Genomic DNA, 13,097 nt, shown 5'->3' on the forward strand with positions numbered 1-13,097 from the left:
CATGATAACTTTAGCAACATTCATCGCTCCTATTATCTAATGAAAAGCAAGTAAAGAGGGGCAACTGTAAACACCCAATTTTGACCGGGGTAAAAATTTCAAAATAAAAAGATGGGGAAATCAAAATTTCAAATGTTTGTGGCGACTCGACTTTTTTTCTCTAGCCCAACCAGAAACCCTAATCCTCACCTCCTTATTTAAGCCTAACTTAGGAACTAACCTTAATCATAAAATGGAAAATGAGGCAGCAGTAAGGAATTTAAAAAAAAAAAAGAGGCAAACTTCATATTTGGTAAGAGAGAAATGGATTGGAAAATAGGAAGCAAGACAACATACTATCACCTTTTATCATCATCCTCATTCACTCTAAATCACTAACAGGTTCACACTTCTCCTTCATTTTATTTTTCCTCTTTATCATATGTAATCCTTTCTCTTTTTAGTTCTTTCTTTGTGTTTGTTGTGCTATTTTTTATTTCTTGTTCCCAGAAATAAGGGTCACAACCGAAAATGGTTTGAGACCCACCAGAGAGACTCGCAGAAATGGGCAGTCCCACCACCGTGGTTGGTTCTGACCATCGTGTGAGGTGGCGGCTGGGCGGTGGTGGCTTTTGGATGTCGTCCATGGGTATGGCGGCCCCACCACCGTGGCTGGTGGTTTTCCAGCCGGCGGCGGCGGCCATGGCAGCCCAACAAAAAAAGGGGTTGCCTCACATGGCCATTCCAAAACCCTAAATCCCCAATTCAATTCAACCCTAATCCCAAATTGATTTAATTTCAACCTAATCTCAATTTAATTTCAAAACCTAATTACCAAATGAATTTAACTTTAAACCCCCAAATCAATTTAACCATAAGTTCCCAAATCAATTTAACCCTAAGTTCCCAAATCAATTTTAAAGCCCTAGCCCCAAATTCCCCTTACTCATGTTTTTTTAGTTATTTTTTTCGTTTTTTATTTTTATTTTTTTATTCTGTTTTGTATTAGTTTAGTATTTTTCTATTTATTTATTATTTATTATATTTGTTTTTATTATTATTCTCTTATATAAATCAATAACGTGTTAAATATACGTAAATGCAATATAAAATTTCTTAATTAAATCAATGAAAGGTAATGCACTATGAGACTTGTGCCCTGTCGCGTTACCTTAAATTGACATTTTCAAAATTAAATTAAATCAATAAGAGGTAGTGCACTATGGGACTTGTGCTTTGTCACGTTACCCTAAATTGACATTTATAAAATAACTTAATTAAATCAATGAGAGGTAGTTCACTATGTAACTTGTGCCTTGTCGCATTACCTTAAATTGACATTTTCAAAATTAAATTAATAAGGGGTAATGCACTATGAGACTTATGCCCTGACGCGTTACCCTAAATTGTCATTTATAAATAACCTAATTAAATCAATGAGAGGTAGTGCACTATAAGACTTGTGCCCTGTCGCGTCACCCTAAATTGACATTTATAAAATAACTTAATTAAATCAATGAGAGGTAGTGCACTATAAGACTTGTGCCCTGTCGCGTCACCCTAAATTGACATTTATAAAATAACTTAATTAAATCAATGAGAGATAATGCACTATGGAACTTGGGCCCTATCGCATTACCTTAAGTTGCCATTTTCAAAATTAAATCAAGCAAAGGTAGTCCACTATGGGACCAGTGCCCTGTTGCATTATCTTATCCTATTATTTAAAAACAAAAAAAATAAATAAAATATATCAATCAATCAACATTTTTTTGAAAGAACTACATAGCCTTGATTTCTCTATTGCAGCTAGAGATACGTAGGAGCAGTTATTTCCATGTCAGACACAAAAAAATAAAAAATAAAAATTTGTCTTTCCTTATTTTGTTTAATAAATGTGATGGTAAAATTAATGTTTTGAATAAATATCCACAAAACTAATTGAGGTACTGTTTTTAAAACGAGCGGTATGAAGTGCCTAATACCTTCCTCATCCGTAACCGATTTCCGAACTCAATTTCTATTTTTGAGCAAATCAACCATATTTTCAAATTTTGGTTTTTCATGTTTTCCCTATAAAAAACATCGTTGGCGACTCTATTGCATTTAATTGCATATTTCTCGTCGCACCCACGAAAGTGGGTTAGCGACAATTGGTATGGCCTCCACACAATCACTTTCAAGAACAATATAACATAAACCCTTATCCCAAGCTAAAAGAAGGCCTTGCTCCATCGCCATTAGCTCAGCTTCTATAGTAGTGCTAACGCTGAGGCTTAAACAAAAACTCAATAGCCAAATCCCTTCATGATTATGAATGGCGCCACTGCTGCCCATAGAATTGGTCTTCATAGAACAACTGTCATTGACATTCAACTTCACTTGTCCATCCACAGGTACCGACCACTTGAAAGCAGAAGTGCTAGGATCTGAAGTACTTGAGTCATCCATAGTTAACCAGTCTCTAAAATCCTAATGAGCTCGAACAATAACAAAATTGATATCCCAAGACAAAGAGTCAAAAATAGTATTATGTCTTCATTATCAAGCCCACCAAAAACCCGACAAGAACAACTTACTATTAGGAAGATTCAAATGAACCATCATCCAACTTATGAAAGATCGATTACTCTAGAAGGTAGGATCACAAAACCCAAGATGACACCACAAAGGGCCAAGGTATTGCTATATGTGAAAGTGTGTAGGAGATTGTCAACATGACCACAACAACAAGAACAATTAGGACTAAAGACAACTTTCGCTTAAAATGAAGCTCATTTGTAGGAAGCGAATCATGGATAGCAAGCCAACACAAAATTCTAACTTTCTCCGGGACAACTAAACACCACACCCACCTCCACTCCAAGTGTTACAAATCAACGTCATCATATTTTTAAAGCCAATTGTAACTAGATTTCTCGGTAAAACTTCCTGAAGAATGATGATCCCAAACTCAGCTTTATGGCTTTGAATTAACGTGTTATTTGATGAAAATTTTAAGGAATTATGCAAAATGAGCGATGTCCGCAAGCTGGCCGACATAGTCCATAATTTTTTTGGGAAGGCATGTAAAATTATTCTAATTATCCATTTTGCTCGGCCTGTTTGCTCGGCCTGTTTGCTCGCCAAGTCTGCTAACATTTCCATTGGACTATATGGGTGGCCCACAAACATAATGTTTTAAAAAATAATTAAAATTGAAAATAATTATTATGTAATGTGATTTAATAACTCAAAAAAATTTGTGATATAATGTGATTTGTTCAAATTTATATAACATATTAATATTTTTTTAAATCTCTTATCTTTAACTTCTTATTTATTTTCTCTTTATTTTGTTTATCGATTACTTTTCTTTAATTATTTATCAATGTTGTGGCAGCCTGTAAACTCATTAGTTTATTTTAAAACGAGCATGACATATGAATTTTCTTAAGAATAATAAGCGAGTTTGCTTCCACCGACTTATGATGTTTTATTTATGGGCTAACCAATGTGAATAAGGAATCATTAAATAGTATGGATAAACTAGACAAGCTCTTTCTAACATTTTAAACATATCACTTCCACTTGATATAATTTTAGGTAACATATTGATCGTGATCTATGAGACAAACCTCCACCCATATCCACCAGTAAGTAATAGCAATATTTATTATAAAGTTGTTTTGGGCTTTAGGCCCGTTTAACCACATACAAAAACAGAAAAGGAAAACTCGTGGGTTATGCTTCTGCTACGAGTTATGTTATGATTTTCGAGTGTATGAGAAATAGCCACGCTTCCAAAACAGTTGAGCGGTCCTCAAATTCTAACGTATATATATGTGTATGTCTGTGTACATCATAGATAGAGGTTGAAGTTGAAGTTATTAGTTAACAGAAAAAATGGGCATTAATGGGAAGAATTCAGATGTAACGGTTGAGATTAAAGATCTGAAATTCACGTACCCAGGTATCGACGGCCATCCTCCTCCGGGTTCAACTCCTCTCATTCAAGATTTCTCCCTAACCCTTCATTCTTCTGATCGTTGCCTTCTCGTTGGATCCAATGGCGCTGGTTCGTTCAAATATCCCTTTTTCATTTCTCTAAATTTTGATTAATTGTGATTAGAAATTTAATTAATTGTTATTGATTGGTTTCATAGGGAAGACAACGATTCTGAAGATATTAGGAGGGAAACACATGGTTGATCCAGATATGGTTCGTGTGCTTGGTAGATCAGCTTTTCATGACACCAATTTAATTTCTTCTGGTGATCTTTGTTATCTCGGTGGCGAGGTTTGTATTAATAACTAAACATTTACCATATACATTATTAATTATTAATCAGTTACACTTATTTAAATCATTCCGGAGACAACAATGACAATGTTGCAGACGATATGAGAGTTACTTCCGGATAATACTTGCTTTAATATGGAAAAATTATGTCTCTTATTCATAGAACAGAACTATTGCAATTTATGAGTTTTCTCTCACTAATTCTACAACCACACCTACACTATAAAGAGAGTCAATGAGGTTGCTACTTGCCAGAATGGGGTGGAATAAAACATGTGCATGAGTTCTGTTTTATGTTTGACGTATTATTTTTTATATAACCAAGGGTATCTCCTCATACTATGGTAAGGAACTAATCATTTTCGGGTGAGTGACTGCCTTCGCTCCCAGGAATCGTAGAGAATAAGACAAATATGTTTTATGTTTGACGTATTTGTATAAATATACGGGATAGGAGAGTTAAAAAGTATGATGAAACCAAAGAGAAGAGGACATTCTGCTCTATTATGTTCTGTTCTGTTTCCAAATCTTACTATACCTAAGGGAGGAGTGTGATTGCTTTAATAGATAATAAATTTTATATTGAGATTTGGGGCTATCCACTTTTAGTTATATGTGAAAGTGTTAAGTTCTAGTAATTGATTCCATCTTTTTTTGGGGGGTTTGTGGCACAGTGGAGGCGAGATGTTGCTTTCGCAGGATTCGAGGTTCCAATACAAATGGATGTTTCTGCAGAAAAAATGATATTTGGAGTAGCTGGGATTGATCCTGAAAGAAGAGCAGAGCTTATCAAGGTTGGATGGATCTTTTCATAAACCTTTAGATCTGTAACTTATGTTTAGCACTTCTGCATAGATTTATATTTGAACATGCTATTCATGGACATTTTTCATATCAGATGAGTTTTTGGGTCATACGATACTTGTTTTACCAAGTTTTAAAACAAATCAGAACAGAACAATGTATAATTACTTTTAGCGTTTGTACAATTATCTAGTCGAATTGACTACAGTTCCTTGATGACTTGTTTCCTTTTTGTGTTCATATATGTGGCTGTAGAAGGGGGTAGTGGCCACAAAAGTGACTTTATGTTTTTTGAGTAACAATTAACAGTGATGCTATAAACAAATTCGAATGAATTTAACTGATAACTAATAAGAGGGAAAGATAATGGCGATCAGGATGAATTTTTTTTTGAAAAAAAGTAAAGATAAGGCAATCACCCAAAAAAAGGCTTTTGGTGAAATGAATATTCATACCAATTATCATAAATTCATAATCATTATTCTGAGTAAATATCAGTTTATGTGCAATTTTTACTTTTATTCATTTCCTAAAATTTCCTTGTTTTTGCATTGTTATTTTGGTATAATTTTTACTTTTTTCATTCATTTTTGCATATGGGCTGTACATAGATAAGGTTTCTCTCGATAACTCAATGGAATTTATGTTAATAAATATAAGGAAACTGATTAAGGTTGGAAAAGAGGAACCGGAATGCATTTAACATGGTACTTGCTTCTATATCAAATATCAATGACTTTGATGTTGGTTGATGTCACAAAAACTAAACTATCAATGCCAGCTTTTATGTCAATGTCTTTGATATTAATAGATGACATAAAGACTAAGCTCACCATTGTCAATTTCCTCAAACACTAAATCACTGTGTTCTCTTCATATTCATGTTCTCAATGCGTGTCTAGTTTGTTATTGATAGTTGACATAAAGACTAAGCTCACATTGCCAGTTTCCACAAAAAACTAAATCACTGTGTTCTCTTGATATTCATGTTCTCAATGCATGTCTAATTCCCTGGAAGGTTTCTCTGGCTATACGTATTTAGTTGTATATGGAAAATCATTGCTTAAATTCTGTTTTGATTTTCAAATTGGGCAGGTATTAGATATCAATCTTTCCTGGAGATTGCATAAAGTGTCTGATGGTCAGAGAAGAAGAGTGCAAATCTGTATGGGTCTCCTCAAACCATTCAAGGTATGTTAATCTTTTATTTAATGTATGGAAAAGTCATTATAGCGTCATCCTTCTTATGGCATGCTTGTTAAGTTTGGAGTAGTTTAATATTTGTGGCTTCATCAAATACATGTATAAGGTTTCTCCTTCATCTAGGTTCTTCTTCTCGACGAGATAACAGTTGATCTCGATGTTCTAGCAAGAGCTGACCTTCTGAGGTTTCTGAAAAAGGAATGTGAAGAGAGGGGTGCCACTATTATCTATGCAACTCATATATTTGACGGTCTGGAGGATTGGCCAACAAACATAGTATGTCCAAGTTCCACTCTGAAATGTTCTATTACAATATTTTAGCATAATCCTTCACCAGTCTTAATGTTCTTTTATCAGGTTTATGTAGCCCATGGAAAGCTGCAACTAGCATTGCCTATGGACAAAGTAAAAGAAACTAGCAAATTGTCACTAATGGTTAGTTGTGTTCCTTATCTTGACTTAAAAAGTTTTTACCAGTTATTTGTATGTTTCACTCACTGCATCTTACTTATAGCAAATATGAGTCATGGTAGCTGATGGCCTTAAATACCACCTATTGATTGTGGACCAAAACAGTTCAATTTCAATAATTTGAAAAAACAAGTGTGCCTAATATAATTTTTAACATACAGAGAACAGTTGAAAGTTGGCTGAGGAAAGAACGAGACGAAGATAGAAGGAAAAGGAAAGAGAGGAAGGCAGCCGGTGTTCCTGAATTTGTGAAACCAGTAGACGGAAGCCGAGTAATTAATAATGGCTGGGCAGCTGGACGGCTAAATTCCACCATTGCCGGTGAGGAAAACTTTGTTCTAAGCTCAAACAGAGTATTGAGGCAGTAGAGATATATTTCAATTTGTGTGAGTGCTTTTGTTTTATAATTTTTTTAACTTCAAAATAAATTTGTTGCCAATGCTTTCTGGCTCATATATTTTTTGTTATATAGAAATCATCACAGTCTTCTCAGATATATAAAACTTGTATCCGACATGTGATATTTGTATCAAGTTTATGATTAGTATTGGAGTATAATGATGTTCATAACAGCTTTCTGGCATATTAATATTATCGTTATGATTATAAATAAATTGGCCTGGTATTCCCACCACTAATCTTTTTTTTGTTGCTTAAGTCCCACCACTAATCTAAAGTAGGAGGAGTTTCAATAACAAACGGAATTATTGGAATTCATTGATTGGCGAACTTTATGCCCAAACAATGCGTATTATATAATTAAGTGAAATTTGTAAATCATCGACCTTGAACAACTAATAAATCAAAGCTTAAAATGGCAATTGTTTTGAAATTATTCATCAATGATGAGACATACAAGATCAGCATTTATAATAATTTATTAATTGTTTAGAAAATCTACAGACAAATACACTTTGATGTACTGGCATCATTTGTCTTCTCGGTAGTTGGTGTGTGTCTACTGAAAATGATTTCGCTTCAAATGTGTATTGCAATCAAAACACTCAATTGCTATCATATACAGTAACAGTTAACTAAAGAGTCTCAACAATGGTGCAACACGGTTTTTGTTGTTAAATGAGTTTCATTAATTATTTTATATTTGCTTACATTTTCTATTAATTTAAGCTAAAATTACTTCCAATAGTGCAATTATATTTTCATTCTTAAATGAATCCCACAAATCTACTCACATTTATATTTCTTTTTTGTAACAATGTTTTTGCATTTTTTAATGCTGACTCATAACTTTAAAAGCAGTATTTATTTAGCTTAACGTTACAAAATAAGAATAAAAATAGCTTCTCCCGTTGGTAAACTTAAAAAGAGAAAGTGTTTATTTCGTCATGAAATGTTTTTTTTTTTTTTACCAACATTGGTGCTCTAAATATAGAGCACTAAAAACAAGACTTTAGTGTACTTGAGAGTGCTAATATTCTGATCCCCATATTAAAAAAATATGACTTAAGTATTTGAGAGTGACCGACATAAATTTTTATTTTAAACAGTGTCTTATTTTCTATCCTAAATTAATTAGAATGTTATATGAATAGAGAATAAGACAACATCGTGGAGAAATGATCCTTTCCCAATATTCTTACCCGCATATCAAAAGTAACACCCATCACCTTTTATGTTGTTGGCTTGTTGCATAGCCATTGGGATTTGGGATTTACCTAATAGACGTTGCGTGTACACTATAACACTAACAAAGGTATAAAAGCTATAGCAGCACAGCAAAATAATTGCAAATTAAACAGGGGCGGAGAATTTTTTTAGCTAGCCCATGAACTACTCCAGAAATGGTATTGATAAAATCATATGTCAGCATACATATTTGGAAGTTAGAATATTATATGCAAAGATGTTAGCATGTGAAGATAAAAACAGGAGCATACCAAATGTTTTTCAAACGAACTTTTTACTATAAGAGACTATCCGATAGCTTATCTGATAGAATGATCAGAAGGGTATCAAATGCACGCAGACTCAATTGACAACGAGTAACTATGTTCACACCTTTTGTTCAATTGAACATAATTCCTTTCCAGTATTTGATTCTCCTGTGATGGAATGAACAAAAATGTATTATTTTTAATTTACTTGATTCAAAAAATAATAAATTTGGACCCATGTTATAATCTGGGTCTAGTATTGGATTCTCTGGTAATTGAGAGGATCCCACATACATACATACATGTTCTCCTTTGTTTCCAAGACTTTTCAATTTCGATCCAAACTTCCCTCAACCACTAAGGTTCCATATCATGATTTTAATTTTCATGCAATTCTTCATATCAATCTTGCACTCCATAGATTCATAGGATTATCTTTCTTCTGTCTCAGAAATTCTTGCCAAGATAGGCCATTTTGGTGCATTCTAGCTCAGCATATATGCCCCAGTGTTTAGATCAGCATTGATGAAACCATCCACTTCTGGCTCTAAATACAATACTTATTCTTATTATAGTTTATGCAATACTCACTTAAAAAATGATGGAGCCATATAATTTTTAAAATGCCATCAAAATCAAATTTTCATGTAACCAAAATGTATTTTAGAATAATATATGTCATTATCGCCTGTATGATAAATAAGAGACTCCAATCCCACGTCATATTCATTCTAAATACTGTACTTTCATTCTCCTCGCTTTTGCTAGCTTGGTAGAAAAAGGTTAAAGTACTCTCTAATACTGGAATATGATGAGTAATTTTTTTTATGGGACAACATATATTATTTTATATGTATGAGGCAACACAATTTAAGAATTTCTCGATCACTTGTTATTAATTATTAAATTTTAAATTTAAATTAATTTTTTCAACTAATCCTAAATGATGATGTTAGTGAAAATAGATTTGATTTTCTACCATAAAAAATGTTGATCTAATAGATCATCCAATACACCAAAGAATTGAAAATTTAATTCATGTAATCATTCATTAACCTCTTAATCATAAGGTATGAGACATGATTGTTTATTTATACAAACAAAAAAACATTAAATATTAATCTCATAAAGTACCAAACATTATACAGCAATATGACTTTTTTGTTTTTTGAAAGTGACCCCACACAGTCCCCTCTTCTATTATTTATTATTTTGTATTTCTTATACTCTTTGCCTTCTTCTTCTTCTCTCTCTTCTCTTCAATCTAATCCAATTAATCAACTTTGAGTAGATAAGATTGATGGTCTGTCTTCTCTTCTATTCAAAGCTTGAAGATTCTCATTATTCCTCCTGGTAACGAAAACTATCTCTCCCTTATTTCACTTCCTTTCTTTATACCTTAATTCTCAGAACATATGTTTAATCACTTCATCTTAATTGTGTAGTTTTCTATTTCAAGGTAATATTTTTGTGTCTTTGATCATTTTAGCTCTGTGATCATCAGGATTTCACGTTTGGGTTTAAGATTTCTTTTTTTATTTTGGGGTATACTATACTTCATCCACAACTAACCCATGTTCTATGCTACCCCAGAGACTATGATTTCTCTTGAAAAACCATTAGATGTGTGTATCCTTTGTTTTTTACATCCGATCATCGTTTTGTGTCACTTTTGAAATCATAAAATTTTCATTTTCATGTAAAGCTTTGAAATTTGATGCAGTATTCTACCCTTTGGGTTGAGTTATAAAGTTTTAGTTATGGTTTATTCAGTAGAGATGATTTAGGACTGTGATGTAATTTCTTTGGATATGATCTGCCATGTAGAAAAATAGTTCAGTTTTTCTATACCCTTATCTCTAATTTTATCATAATATAATGCAGATATTTCGAAGGTAATATATCGTCGAAGCCTAAAAGTTACGGCTTTACAATCATAGCCTAATGGGGTCTGAATGTCCTCCTGCAGCAGCAGTAACAACAGTTCATGTAACAGGGTTCAAGAAATTCCACGGAGTTTCAGAGAATCCGACGGAGACGATTGTCAATAACTTGATGGAGTATGTGAATAAGAAAGGCTTACCAAAGGGTTTAGTTATTGGAAGCTGCCACATTCTTGAGACTGCTGGTCAGGGAGCACTTGTTCCTCTGTACCAGATATTGCAATCTGCCATTACTGCCAAGGAATCTGAATCTTCAAGCTCCAACAAAACTATCTGGGTGAGTAGAACATATATTTGATATGCTGCTTCACAGTTTATGTTCTTTTTATTGATCTCTCTAAAGTTGTCATTACTGTAAGCAGATCCAGATATATACCTATATTTATTTCGTGGGGAGTGGGCAACAGTTAAAGTTAGAAATAAAAATGTTCTATAATTTAACATGGTAGGCCGCTCAATCGAACACTATTCATTCATTTTCCTTGTGCGCCTGCTTATACTAATTACAGTTTGCAGTAAATGCAGACTAACCTAATATTCTCTAAGTAAGGAACAATGTATACTTTATATCACTAGCAGCCTAGTACTCTATCAAAGTCATCGTATTAAAAGCATATACAGTAGTGCCTTGATAATAAATCAGCTGGATTTATGTTCAGGTATGATCATATAATTGATGAGTTAACTGTGATTAAAGATCATTGAACTCTGAACTGTAATTTCTTTGAAAGAAATTGTATAGAACTAAAACAAAACTTCTATTCGACTTTCTTTCTTAGTACCTTAGAAATAATGTTAAGTCTGAAGTGCTGACCTAAAAGGATAACAGTGATTCAGTGAAAGGTCAAGGGTCTTAAAGATCATATCTTAGGCATAATAAATCATGTAAGAATGTGCCTAGTTGTTTGGGACTTTTTACTTTGCTGGATTCAGCAATATTGAATCTGTAATCATTTGATTATTTTTTCTACATCCGTGCATCTTACGTTACGGTTGTTTCTGATTGTGTTTACTCAGCTGCATTTTGGGGTTAACAGTGGTGCAACAAGGTTTGCTATAGAGCATCAAGCTGTCAACGAGGCTACTTTCCGCTGCCCTGATGAAATGGGATGGAAGCCCCAGGTTAGATTGGAAAACTGAACGCATTATAAACTTTCTTTCATCAAACCTTTTATCTAGACATGATTTCTGAGGACCTTGTTCTCACTCACTGAAGTTCAATTTTTATGTTGCAGAAAGTCCCAATTGTTCCTTCAGATGGTCCAATTTCAGGAATACGGGAGGTAATTAGACCACTGATATTTAAGTCGCTTAAATTCCTAAAATAGTGTCCACTCTTGGGCTTTGTGTTTAGTCCTAATACAGTAATGTTTTACTTTCCTACAGACAATCATTTATTTTGTATCCTTGCAATTATCTTAAGGTGCTCTTCATTTTTTAATACTTAGAAGTAGGGAGGCATAGAGGAATTGTTAGTTTCACAGGTTGTTGCCTCTTCATAGAAGCATAAATAGGTACGAAGTTATTGGTATGCATAGAGAACATGATTTATGATTAAACATTATGGTGTCGTTCGATCCATGTAGCCAACCACACCTAGTGCGATATGGTTGTTGTTGTTGTTGTATAATTTTGTGTCTTATGTCCTAACTTTGTGCAGACTACCCTTCCTGTGGAGGAGATAACCAAGGCCTTGGCAAATAAAGGTTATAATGTAATGACATCTGATGATGCTGGCAGATTTGTGTGCAATTATGTTTACTATCATTCCCTTCGATTTTCCGAGCAGAACGGGACCAAATCCCTCTTTGTGCATGTGCCGCTCTTCTCTACAATTGATGAAGAGACTCAAATGGAATTCGCTGCTTCCTTGTTAGAGATCCTTGCTTCTGTATCTTAGCTCCATCCAGCTCTTATACTTGTTCTGGTGTTGACATATGCTTATGAAAGTGGATGAATGTACCTTGACTGAAATTGTCATAATAATAAGTTATTGGTTTGAAATGGAAATGTTTTAATGAAAATGACATGTATCAGAGGCTTTTGCTTACAGAAGTAAATGTTTCTGATTAAATGTTGACATCTTTGGTGTTACCTTGTGAATAAATGTTCATTTCCTTGTCACTTTTTATTGTAATTTGCATCTGCATGAAGCCAATCCTACCTAGTGGGGTTTAAGGCTTGATTGTTGGTTGTTTTTCTGGATGAAGTGTATCCGATATGCGTGACCGAGTAAAACCATTTACACTTCAGTGTTATTACTCATATCACTAACTACTTCATTCCCCTTTGGAAGTTCTTGTGTAGTTTGACAGTGATTATAAGTTGAGTTTCTGTGAAATAATTAAGGAGAAAATCACTGTTTTATAATAGAAATAGAAATTTTGTATCGGAAAATGGTATTAAAAACTTTGATTTCCAACGCAGAGGGATAGAAAAAACCATTTACAAGACTTTTTAACCATATTCACCCTTAACAAAAAAAGAGGGATATTAAAACAGAATGTTGAGTATGCCATA

At 33.6% G+C, this 13,097-nt stretch overlaps 2 protein-coding genes across 4 annotated transcripts; both read left to right on the forward strand.

The window, feature by feature from the left end:
* LOC109346230 (ABC transporter I family member 20) lies at positions 3,718–7,190 on the forward strand. The gene is made up of 7 exons (XM_019585668.1): positions 3,718–4,036; positions 4,125–4,258; positions 4,936–5,055; positions 6,161–6,256; positions 6,392–6,544; positions 6,626–6,703; positions 6,901–7,190. The coding sequence occupies exons 1-7, from the start codon at positions 3,865–3,867 to the stop codon at positions 7,105–7,107; spliced, it is 960 nt and encodes a 319-aa protein (XP_019441213.1). The 5' UTR covers positions 3,718–3,864; the 3' UTR covers positions 7,108–7,190.
* Positions 9,852–12,706, forward strand: LOC109346231 (pyrrolidone-carboxylate peptidase-like). Of its 3 annotated transcripts, none has more exons than XM_019585669.1 (5): positions 9,852–9,987; positions 10,519–10,854; positions 11,595–11,699; positions 11,813–11,860; positions 12,238–12,706. In XM_019585669.1, the coding sequence occupies exons 2-5, from the start codon at positions 10,579–10,581 to the stop codon at positions 12,475–12,477; spliced, it is 669 nt and encodes a 222-aa protein (XP_019441214.1). In that variant the 5' UTR covers positions 9,852–9,987; positions 10,519–10,578; the 3' UTR covers positions 12,478–12,706. The 3 variants fall into 3 exon arrangements, with proteins under 3 accessions (XP_019441214.1, XP_019441215.1, XP_019441216.1); XM_019585670.1 differs by having other exon boundaries at positions 9,861–9,991; positions 10,523–10,854; XM_019585671.1 differs by lacking the exon at positions 9,852–9,987 and adding an exon at positions 10,075–10,093.

Source organism: Lupinus angustifolius, chromosome LG04 (genome assembly GCF_001865875.1).
Source record: "Lupinus angustifolius cultivar Tanjil chromosome LG04, LupAngTanjil_v1.0, whole genome shotgun sequence".
NCBI classification, from domain to species: domain Eukaryota; kingdom Viridiplantae; phylum Streptophyta; class Magnoliopsida; order Fabales; family Fabaceae; genus Lupinus; species Lupinus angustifolius.